Here is a 12,535-nt window from a genome sequence, read left to right as displayed (position 1 = left end):
GGAAGTGGCGCTGTGGCTCAAGTGGTAGAGCACTAGCCTTGAGCTGAAGAGCTGAGGGACAGTGCCCAGGCCCAGAGTTCAGGCCCCATGACTAGACCCCCCCCAAAAAAAAGGAAAAATTAAGTGCTCTTGGTTAAAATTGGTGAAAAAATTCAGGCTGCCAGGTAGACTGATAGATTAGCTTCAGGTAACCTTTCCTTTCTTCCATTTGATGGTATTCAAAAGGTCAATTGAAGCATAAAATGCTCTAGACGATTGGAACAAAACTAGAGTCAAGTACTGGGTGGGTCAAATTTGGGCACCAGGGAACCCCTACCCAACATACTTCAATAGAAATATTTGATATGCTAATATGCCTTGGTAGAACAAGCTACCCCTGAAAAAAGTAGACCAGCAAAGTAATTAACAATTTTGACTTAAATCTTGGTCAACGAGAATAAGATTTGCAAAAAATCTCTTGCCACTAAAATTCAGGGCCTGATATTCATTTTGCACACTTCAAGATCTTCATGCACAAAAACGTATGTATGAACTTGTTAAGATAAAAATTGTCAGAAAAGGTCTGTGCAGTTGTCAAAAGTTAAAATAGTGTTCTTAATGACATCTAACCCTGGTAACCTCTTTGTAAAATAGGCTAAGGTTATAGGTTCCTGGCTAGGTAGGGTCAACACCCCTGAAGTCAGCTTGAAGAAGTTACAGAAGATAGATCTTCGCCCTTCTACCCCCTTTTAGGATCAAAAGTCCATAGTCAGTTTTGGAAAAATGAGGCAAAATAGATAAAATAATTATTATTTTTTTTTAGAAAAAGGCATAAAGGGGGCTGGGAAGGTGGCTCAGTGGAAGAGCATTTGCCTCATGACCAACAAAAAGGCTCCAGGTTAGCCTATGCTTATAGACCATCTTTGTGGCTGTATGGATGACTCATTGATCTGGAAACTGGTTCGAAACCAGCCCAGACAGAGAAAGGTCCCTGAGAGATTGTCATCACTAATCCACCATCAAAGTGCTGGAAAAGCAGAGTTGCTTTGGAGCTCAAAGTGGCAGAGTGCTAGCTGAAAAACCTGAGCAACTCCATTTTACTTAAGACCCCATCTCAGTTCTGCAACTTAACTCATGACCCACTTTAGGCCCAATATCAGGAATTTATGACAGAAAGCCATGCACAATTCTTGGAGCCATAGATGGCCTTTGCTTAAGGCAGGTGTTAGCCTCCAAGTGACTTTGCCCCTGAGTGACCATGAGCTAAGAGTTTCAGTTAAAACCATATAATGTTCTAACCAACCGGTTCTTCAGAGCCCAGGGCGAGACATGCCATGCATACTGTTGGTCCAGGTGTGACTCATAACCGTTTGCGGTCAAGCTATGGACCAAGGATATTTTTCTGTAAAGGTCAACCAATCATATTTGCCCACCTTAGCTTTCTTTAAATGTTAACCAATCATGTAATTTCTTATGTAAAAGTTCCTTAAAGTTGTTTGTTCAATACTACAAAAACTGCTGATTATGCTTGGAGCCTCTTAGTGTATCTGGTTGCCGAGTGCATGGAGGACCAAGCTCGAGCTTGCAATAAACAACTCTTTGCTGTTTGCATTGATCGTGGTTTCTGGTGGTCTGTGAGGGGGCATCCAAAAACAGGGTACTTAACTAGCCTTGAGCTGAAGAGCTGAGGGACAGTGCTCAAACCCTGCATTCAAGTCCAGCAACTGACCAAGGAAAATGCCAAGGGTCATTTTTTCCAGCATAGAGAATGGCACTCCTGGGACCGTGGCAAATGATGGAGCATCCTGAGGCAGTAAGCCACTGCTTGGATTGCAGAAGTGGTGTCAAATCCTGGAGTCATTTGTGCATGGCCCTTCAAAAATTGGTCAGAGCCAGGAGGACATGGGAAGATAGTTTGTAAGCATGACTAATGTCCATGACTATCTACCTTGTAAAGGGACAGGAACTTCCTAGTCATCTGTGATAGTAGTAAAAAGTTAAGGGTATAAAATGTGGGGGATAGTTTAAAATCTCAACTCCCCCCGTTTTGCTCAAAGCTCTAATTGGCAGTAACTTTTGGGCTGGCAACAGCCACCTAAATTAATCTATTCAGGAAAGAAGTTTGTGGACCTGAGATTGTGTCCCTATTGAGATCTGTCTAAAGGCCTACACAAGTAACTTAAGCATGGTTAGGGTCACTAGAGATCATGTTCCTAAGCCAGCCAGAAGATGCTTTTGCAAACTAGAGTGCTAAACAAGCTACACTGCTGTAGCTGGAGAAAAGGTCTGTGCATTTGTTAAAAGTTAAATGTTGTATATAATTTTCAGTTTGGAGTAAAATAGTGCTCCTGATAACATCTCCTCCTGGCAACCCATTGGTAAAATGGGCTAAGCTATAGATACCTGACTAGGTTGTTTCAATGCCCCTGAGTCAGCTTGAAGAAGTTACAGAAGATGGATCTTCACCCATCAATCCCCTTAAGATCAAGGGAACAGAGTCATTTTAAAATGAGGAAGGATAAATTAAAGGAGGCATGGAAAAAATAGTGATAGCTGAAGTACCCAGTTTCGGATGCTCCCTCACAGACCACCAGAGACCACGATCAATGCAAACAGCAAAGAGTCGTTTATTTCAAGCTCGAGCTTGGTCCTCCACACTCAGTAACCTGTGACGCTATGATGCCTTGAGCCCAGGTTACAGCACTTTCTATACATTTTTTAGGGAAGGCAGGGGCTGTGCATACATTATAGTATCTTGCAACAAATCACTACACACCACGGGAAAATCATAAAACAACTCTATAGTATAATTGGCGCATGACAAAATGGTAAAGGACCAGAAATAGGTTGTTGGTCAGATCAAGGGGGCCAATGTACTTTAAACTGGTTGGCTTGCCCCCCAGTGGGGGCTCTCCAGGATTCGTGCTAAACTGCAGGGTTTCTGGTGTAGATAATGATCACCAGATCCTAGGAGGGGCTGTTCTGGAATTTCAGATATCTCGACATCCTGCCTTATGCAAACACCACCTATGGCTCCAAGAATTGTTTGTGCATGGCTTTCTGTCATAAATTCCTGGCATTGGGGCTAAAGTGGGTCACGAGTTAAGCCACAGAGCTAAGATGGGGTCTTAAGTAAAATAGAGTTGCTTAGGTTCCTCAATAACAAATGGACAAGTGTAGAGACTACACTTAAAAATGGTTACAAGTCCAAGCCCTCTGTGTCTGGCTAGAAAAACCTAGCTTTATTTAATAAAATCTCTGGTTATTACAAAGGTGTCACCTTGGTAAACTACCCAGGAGATGCTACTGTCTACACTGCCTTAAAAACCAGTGGGGCTCCAGCCTGCAAGAGCCAGTGGACAACCAGGAAGGTAGTGGGAAATTTTACTAAAGTCAGACCTTAGGTTAAGCTTTTTTAACCAGTTTGTGCAGAAATGGCAGTACCTCAGCAGGAGGTGTGACAATCTACCTAAGCTGCTGGAAGACATTGCTGCTGCTGTCAAGTCCATCTCTTTGTAGTAGGAAGACCCCTACTCAGGCAGGCAAGCCCACCTAGTCATCTGGAGTGACAGAGCCCACCGCAACAAAGTTGTTAAAAAGGAAGCAACTATTGAGAAGATTCCTTCACTGACCAGCTAGGGCCGCAACACAGGCTCAGGAGCTGATACTGCGACCCCCAGAGGCCCACGTACTTTGGTTTTTAAAGGCAAAATTCACGAGGTCAAGCCTGGTCATGTGCAGGTAACCAATGAGATTGTCACACACCTAAAAGATTGCACAGTCATACTAGACCACATGCAGGTGGCCAATGAGGTTACAGTTTCGCACAATGGCTGTTTAAACCAGCCTATCACTTTTGGTTTAAATGACTCACAAATTCAATAGTAAGGCGGAGCTTACAGTAAGCATATACAAGGAGGAGTTTAGTGGAGTTTACCATAAGCACGTGAAAAAGGCAGAGGTAAACTCTTGATGTTTCCAGTATGAACCAGATTACTACCTATCGGTTTAAGCAGTCCGCCCTTACAAGAACAATCAAGGTGGGTTAGGTTGTTAAAGGGAGGGGGACCTAGAGGCATTCTTTCCATTCCAAGAACTGGGCTGGTTGGAGACAAGGTCTAGTTAACCTTGTTTAGAGGGTTTTTTCCCTAAAATCCCTAAAACAAAGGCAAAGCCTGGAAAGAAGCTGTACCAGCTCTAGTCTCTCCTCAGGGCCTACTTCACTCTTCTAATCTGGAGATTCCTGTTTGAGTAAAGTCCAAAAATGGCCTGGCAGCATCTGGAGGAGACTACATCATCATCCTGACCACCTCCACTGTGGTCAACGTGGACTGGACTCCTTTTTGCCTGACTCCATCACCTGCAACTAACATCTGGTGAAAGACTGCTTTGGATCTGCCTAACGTAAGACTTTGGTTCCAGGACATTCTTTTGTGGGACATAGATTTGTAAATCAGAACCTGCCTGACAGGGGAAAGCAGGGCAAAGTCCCCTGACTGAAGAGGTACCAACCATATGGAGCCAACTTCTAACTGGTGGAGACTCCATAAATTACAGGAGTAAATGGCCTAGGCAAAAATTCAGTCCTTTTACAGAGAAATCAATTATTTGATTTCATGTACATAAGAAAAAAAGGAGGGAATGAAGTAAGAAGGCCAGATCTGGCCAGCATCATATTGGTCACATGGTGAATGGTAGGGTCTGGCATCTTGTCTTCGTGCTGGGGGAAGGACCCTCCCCCCATAATAATGGGCATGTCTGGACCCCTGAGGCAGGGGCAGGCACTTGGCTGATAAGTTACTGAATCTGTCAGTCCAGTGCCTGGGACTGGGAATTTCCTGGCGACCTGCCCCTTTGCATGGACCTATTTAGGCCCAGACCAGCCTAGCTGCCAGGACTCCATGTCTCAGTGATCGTGTCCTGTGTCCTGTCTCCTGGCTCATATCCAGTCATCATGGTGTCCCAATTCAGCTCTCCATGGGAGGTGAATTGGTTTGTTTGTATTGTTTTGTTGTTTCTTTCCTCTTTAGCATGTTTCCTAGTTGTGTTATATGTATTTGCATGCTGTGCAGGCCTTTGTAACAACTGGTGGCCTGCAGCTTGTTAACTGTATAATAAAATTTCCAATATTCTGTATTTTAAAATGTGGCTTCTGGGATGATTTACCTTACAACAGCATGAGTCTCAAAAGACTCATAATATGCAGATTGCTAGGCTCACTGCCCACCAGGTTCTGACTCACCAAATGGGGGAGAAGGGACTGGAATTTGCATACCAGTAGGTTCCCGGGTGAATCTTGATGCTGCCTCTTTGAGGATCACCTTAGAACAGTTGCTCTAGTGAAAAGCAATGTCATGGCAATCATAAGTTGAGTTTTACAGTAATCACAAAACTGTGATTTGGTATTGACAAGGTCAAAGGAATAAATATCTTTGAAAATAACTTCTTCCCTCCTGGATTCCATCAAATTATCAAACAAAATATCGCTTCCTCTCCTTTCCCACCTGGATGTCTCTCCACCTGGATGTCTGAAAGTATCAATAATTGTTGCTCTGACCTCACCACATGTCAGTGTCCCTTCTTCTGTTCTTTGATCCCAAGGGACATTGTCACATTAGGGTTGTACTACCTAAATACCATCTCCTATGGGATAAAGAAGGTGTTCTTGTCCATTCCTGGAAAGGGCTGAGCTCATTAAACAAGTTCTGAAAAAGGGAAGTTAGGAATCTTGCCTTTGAGCTTGAGTGCAGCCTCTTTCTCTCACTCTTTATTTGTCTTGTGGGTAAGGAGGCTAAAGGTGCCACTCAAAAACTATTAACTCAGGAAAAGGTGAAGTTCCTAGTATTCATTGCTAAACTCTCACTGTGCTGGGCTTTGGGCAATCAGTAATTTAGTCTTTCACAAAAGGCCTCTCCAAGTCTGACTGCTCCTTCTTCTTACCTCTATAGGCCTAGTGGTGTCCTGTTGTCTTTGTTGTTAGTCCCCACTCCACCCCACTGTCTATCACCATCCCCTATTGATTTCCTTGAACTTTGCCCATACTGTTAAATGGGAATTTGATCAGTAAGATACAGAGAAGCCATACTTTAAGAGGTTGAATTGGGAGTCCTTATTAAAATGCTGGCATCTGCAAGTGGACTCCTGTCCCAAAGAACTTGCAGCCTCTAATGCAGCTAGTGTGCTAGCTATACAGACCAAAAACCACGTGGAGTGTGAGGAATTAAACCTAACAAAGAGTTTTACATAAGTAAACCACACCATCTAAGGGAACAATCAGGGGAGATCAAGGGTCAAATTATCTAGGGGAAGCAAGACTCTCCAGGAGCTTAACAACTCCTGACACAGATGTAAAACAAAGAATATCCTCTATCATCTCCAGAGTTCTCAGAAAGCCCCCATCATCCACCAAGATGCCAAGATGGAGCCAGTTAAACCTAGTATCCATATTTCAATACCACCTTAAACAATCCTTTATTAAATGAGATTGATGGGTCCCTGTCAGCATCACAACCATGACTAAGAAGGCTCTTTTATAAGGAGATTTGTCTAGGAACTGTTTGGTAAGAAATGTTCTGGAATTGCCAAGTGCACAGAAGCAAAGTCAGTAAAACAAAGAAAGCTTTTACCTCATTGTCTGGGAGGCAGCAGGTGCTTCTTAGTCTTTTGGGTTGCCAAAAGGAGACTGCCACTCACGTGAGGTAGAAGCACCAAACCACCGGGCTAGGGTAGGTGTAGCAGCTTGAACTCACGGTGGAGATTATAAAGCAAGATCCAGAAGGAAGTGTGACAGCAGCAGAATGGGAAGCGATCACAGACCTGGGACCTTTTACTGGCTCACAGTCGGGTGACTGACAGTTTCATAGACTGCTCTCCTTAGTGGACCTCACATGAGGTACTTATATAGGGGAAGAAGGCAGTTGTTCACACCCTGAAGATCAAATGAATTTGGCATGTTTCTATCTTGGTTAAAATGAAGCCCATACACAGAAGACTGTCTCTACTTTGATTACAGACTTGTTTACTTGCAGCAGCTAAAGAGGATGTTTGTGAGATGCTGTTTTCATACGCAAACTCCCTGTTAGTGTACATGTGGTCTTGGAGATAGCAGATAATTGTATCCTGTGACGACAGACATCAACCAGTGGTAAGTAGGACCAGACCAGAAGAGTACATGAATAGTTTCATGGAAAGAGTCAGACTGCTGTCATTGCTAACTATCACATTATATCCAGCCAGGCAATTCCAGGACATTCGGGGTCAGTGGTTTATGGATAGAGGGAAGGCTATAGAAATCCATTTTCAGTGGTGGCAGAATGAACTCTCAGATGTTTATAACTTTTGTAAGGCTGTTCCCTCTAAGTTTGAGATATTTGTCTCTACAAAAAGATCTATGTTATATTCATTGTTCAGCAAAACCTCTATTACTGCTCAGTCAGATGTTATCCTTAACCTGAAAACAACCTTGTTTGGTCTGGTTAGTAGAAGAGTATGAGCACATACTCAGAGAATGCAGTGGGTTACTATACATAGTACTCCATGAAGTGTGGATTTATGAAAGTATCTCAATCTTAAGTCCCCAAAACTCTTTTTGATGGCCCTCAGGTTTCATCTATTTCTACTATGATTTTTTTTAAAGATCATCTGTTGCAAAAAGTAGCAACCACCACAGAGGTTATTTAACAATATCTACATGTTGAATTAAAATTTTCTGAGACCAAGGCTGGTGTAATTGCCTATGGAATTAGCAGAGGGGGAAAAAAAGAAAAAAATGAAAAGCTGCTACTGTGACATGTTGTGAATTATTATTGAGTCGTCTGTAAGTTCCCACATCTTGGTTGTGCAATGGGTAGATAAGCAAATGAGTAAAAGCCAAGAACCATTTCTCTGAGCTTTTCAAGATAGGGTTATTGACTTCATTATAATCTACACATCATTATAGTGTGAAACTTGACCAGCTACGTTCATTGTCTCATTGTCTTGGTTCTTTACAAGGGTTTCTAAGGTCTTGGAAGTCAGATTCTGAAAAGTCCTCACCTTGTGACCCTCTCTGTTTACAACAAATCTATTAAGTTTCTATTTCCCTGATACTGTACTGTTTCCCTGATATGATGTACAAATTCCTACCCCAGTTGCATCACGTTACAATCCTCAGAACTTGACTCACTCAATTCCTCAATTCCATGACCTCCCCCTAAACTTTGCTTACATTTCATTCACACCTGTCCACTGCTGCTGCCTCCATCCCCATTTGGAGTAACCCAGCAAGTGTGTCACTCAATAAGGCTTTAAGCTTGTGTAAGTCATTTTAACGGATACATCCCATCCATCCCAGGGGACCACACAGAGGCAGGCAGGCACAGGAGAAAGATTATTACAAGGTTTATTAGAGGAGCCATATTTCCCTCAGAGAGAGAGCACACCGCAACCTTCACTATCTCAGTCGCAGCAGGGTCAGGGGGAGCAGGAAGGGAAGTAAATGGGAGCTCCTATGGGTCTGGGTGGAGAAAGGGAGGGGCCAGATGTATGGCCAGAACTCCAGGGCAGAGAGGAGCTCAGGTCTGGGTGGAGCTGAGGACCAAAGGTGGGCATAATGCTTACACATTTGCCTCTCATTTCTTACAGGGTTACATTTCTCAGGTTCCCTTGCAGCAAAGTGTGGTCATGAACCTGCCCTGACAACTTTCATGCATTAATGTTCTTTTTATAATTTAATTGTATTGTCAAGGTGATGTACAGAGGGGTTGCAGTTACATTCATAAGATAGTGAGTATATTTCTTGTCCCACTTGTTACCCCTCCTTCATTTTTCTCCCACTCTTCCTCCCTCCCAATCCCCCCACCAAGTTTTATAGTTCATTTCTAACGTTTTGTCTTGTGAGTATCATTGTTGCATTGGTTTACTCTGAGATGCTTTTTGATATATTCTGTGTGTGTGTGTGCGTGCGCGCGCGTGTGTGCATAATACACATACCAGCATTGAGATTTGACCTTTTTTGTACAAGACTAGCACTCTACCACTTGCACCAGGGTTTTTTTCTTGTTTTCATTTTGTTTTTTTTTTTTTTTTGGTCGGTCGTGGGGCTTGAACTCTGGGCCTGGGCACTGTCCCTCAGCTCAAGGCTAGCGCTCTACCACTTGAGTTACAGCGCCGCTTCCAGTTTTCTGGTGGTTTATTGGAGATAAGAGTTTCATGGACTTTCCTGCCCGAGCTGGCTTTGAACCGTGATCCTCAGATCTCAGCCTCCTGAGTAGCTAGGATTACATGCGTGAGCCACCAACACCCAGCTTGCTTGCAGTTTTTTGATGGCATTTTCTGCTCTGGCTTGAGCATGCATTAATTTTTATGCCATTTCCAGACCTAGCTTGCTAAATGTCCACATGTGTGTTTTTTATGAAGAATACTAGTAAACTAGTAAACAATATTTAAAATGGTGGAGTTGAAATATGGGAGGAAAGTTAATCCTTGAAACACAGACTGACATCTATCAATCAGGAACAGAGGCTGGGGATTTTGACAACATTGCCCAAGTCAAATTTCAGGGTTTTTTTCTGGGATAATATCTTCCACTGACAAAATAAGCAGAGATAAACTAGGACAAATTCAATTTGTAATATACTTTCCCAAGTTTAAAGTATCATTGTTAGGTCTGCCCAAGAGAAAACCCCCCTCCTCTTCCTCTTCATGGAATACAGCAAAAGCCTTACCAGAAATTACCTGCCCCAAACCAATAATCACCTGACTGCCAACCACCTGACTGTGAGTCAGCAAAGGATCCTAGACCCAAGTCACTTCCTCATCCACTGAGATTACTTCCTGAATGTTTCTGATCACTCTTCCTTCCAATAGTAAGAGGTTCCCCGGGCTCTGAGATCACTTCCATATCCACAGACATGAAGAGGAAGGGGGTAGAGGGCTGTTCTCCCAGGCAAACCTAATAATCATGATCTATTCAAATTCAGTGTACTTATTTAATTAAGATAGAGAGCACCGTAATGATCTAATTGGACAAAGAAAATTGCTAAGCACTAAGAGAAAAAGATTTGTAATTTAAACATTCCCTTTACTCTTCCAATGTTCTTTTTGGTGGTAGTATTTTGTCCAATCTGTTTTGGAACTCTAGTGGGTCTTACTTCACTGCAATGGGTAGTGAAAGATGAAAGGACCACTGTAGTTGGAGATGAGCATCTTTACCGTAAATCCCCTTCTCCAAAGACCATCTGAGAGGCTGAGTCTGTTGATACATGCAGTAATCTCAGTAATAATGTGGAGCATAGGAGGAGGATCTGGGTCTGAGGCTGGCCCCAGGCAAAAATTCATCATTCTAACATGAAAAAAAAAAACAACTAATGTAAGAAAAGGTCTGGGAGTATGGCTTAATTTTTAGAGCTCCTGTCTAGCAAGCATTGTGGCACTGAGTTTAGTACCACAAGAATAGAGAAAGAGAGTCCACTTATGATTGCGCAAGATCGGTAGCAATTACTAGTTGCTTTTCAAGAAGACGTATACCAAGGGGAACGGTGGAGTATCATCACAAGAGGATTTGTTAGATTTTGAACATGTGTTAGGGGATTGTAGAATGTTTTCAAGGAATCAGGAGTTTGCTTGAGAATGATTGCTGTATGGAAGCAAGAACTGAAATCATATCTAGAAAGGGAAAAGAAAAGATTAGACCAAAGCTAAAGGTATAATCTGACCAAAGTACTGTCATTCTTATTAGCTGGGTTGGGGCTGTTTGGTTGGTTTTGGACCCAGTAGAATAACATTTCTATTTTGATCTATGCTTAGACATGTTTACACCAGTAGCCCTGAATTTTGTCTTCATCTACTATTATCACAATGTGGTTTTATCTGACACTAAAGGTCTTTGGAATTGTTTATGTGCTGCAGGAGCCCAAGCCAGCTTGAGAAGGTTCTTGCCAGAGAAAATCTTTGGTACTGTTCAGTAGACAGAGGGGTATATCTAAGTCTAAAGATGAATACATATATGAAGGCTTAAGCAGAAAAGGAATGTCGTTTTTCAGTTCAAAGTTACAGACCATATGGGAAAAGGGTATGCCTGAAAAAGAGTATAGACGAAAATCTCTGTACAAATTAAAAATCTCTTATGTTCTGTATGCAGTTATTTATATTTTCTTTCTTTCTGTTTTAGTTTTCTGTACTCTTTGTCTTGTATATAAGCTTATCTGATCTGTGGATGAGAAAAGGAACCACAGAAGCAGCAGGACAAAGGATGAACTAATGCAACAATGATATTCACTAGACACTATGTTGGAAGTGAACTTGACAACTTGGGGAGTGGGAAGTAGGGGGTAAGTGGGAGGAAGTGAGGGAGGGGGTAACAGTGTTTATAAAGAAATGTTCTCATTACCTTACTTATGTAACTGTAACACTCCCTGCTCATCACCTTTACAATAATTTTTTTTAAAAAAAGAAAAATAAGCACCTCTTTCCACACTTCATTCAAAGGAAGGTTTAGGTAACTTGAGATAGAGTACCTCTACCTGTAAGAAAGAAACAAGTTTCTAGAGCCTAGAGGATGTTCTGGCACTCCTGTGCTTAAAAGCACAGGGTATTATTTAGATCCATGACCTCAACAATGATAATTCTGGTTCTACTTCCTATATATATTTGACTTACAGAAACAAAAGGTACAATTCTCCAATTATAATAAAAGCAAGCCAGGAATTGGAAATGGAACCACCCAGGGGAACAAAGGAAAGGAAACAGGCCTAGGCCAGCCTGCCTGAAGTCTGCTTCCTTAAAGGGAAGAGTGGAAGCCTGTTTGCTTCCAAGGAAGAATGACTTTTGGACAAACATCTGCAAAAGGAACAAACATGAGCCATTGTAAAGAACTCACAACAACCTTCCAGGTGTCAGATCACCAGCTGACAGGGGTTTCTCCCAGCCATCCCTCAGCTCACTTCTGTGTGCTCTGATTACAAGATGATAAAGCCCCTTTAAAGAACAACTTGCATCCAAAGGAACATCTTTTCTTGAGAATCCCATCTCTCTTCCCTAGTTAGGGCACAATGATAAATACTAAAGTTGTTGTTGTTGTTGTTTGTTTGTTTTTATCTCCTCTTGCTTTTGTGTACACAAAGATGGCATTACCCAGTGGTGAAGGCCACTTGGAGTCAGCCCTTCTGGGGTCCTTACTTGATTTTGTTGCTTATTTGGTATGTGTTCTTGACCCATCTAATTCACAAATTTTAAAGTTACATTTACTTATTTGTGAATCAGAAGAGCAATAGAACTTCCCTTGTGGGATTGTAAAGAGATGAAATAGGTTAGTACTCAAAAAGCAGGTCACATTTAAAAGCATTTGATTGCTAGTACTGGTAACTCATACCTAGAATCCTAGCTGTTCAGGAGGCTGAGATCTGAGGATCAAAGTTAGAAATTATTCCCAGGCAGAAAAGTCTATGAAACTCATCTTCTATTAGCAATAATAGACTGCAAGTAGTAGAGCCCCAGCTATGAGCAAAAAAGCTGAGCAAGAGTGCAAGACCCTAAGTTCAAGCCTCAATACATATAAGCACAAAAATAAAGAAAGACA

The 12,535-nt window shown here is 42.1% G+C and overlaps 1 protein-coding gene across 1 annotated transcript in view; it reads right to left on the bottom strand.

Annotated features, from left to right (window-relative positions):
* The window catches only part of Ifit1b (interferon-induced protein with tetratricopeptide repeats 1B), a 13,695-nt gene extending 6,863 nt beyond the window's left edge, over positions 1-6,832 (bottom strand). Inside the window, exon 1 of the mRNA XM_013017037.1 lies at positions 6,606-6,832. Coding sequence (XP_012872491.1) covers positions 6,606-6,610 — 5 coding nt within the window. The 5' untranslated portion in view covers positions 6,611-6,832. The remainder of the gene's footprint in view (positions 1-6,605) is intronic.
* Positions 6,833-12,535: the final 5,703 nt, after the last annotated feature.

The sequence above is a fragment of the Dipodomys ordii genome, unplaced genomic scaffold (genome assembly GCF_000151885.1).
Source record: "Dipodomys ordii isolate 6190 unplaced genomic scaffold, Dord_2.0 Scaffold34, whole genome shotgun sequence".
In the NCBI taxonomy this organism is placed as follows: Eukaryota; Metazoa; Chordata; class Mammalia; order Rodentia; family Heteromyidae; genus Dipodomys; species Dipodomys ordii.
Note: the sequence above shows the minus strand (reverse complement) of the source record. Positions and strands in the feature narration are given on the sequence as shown.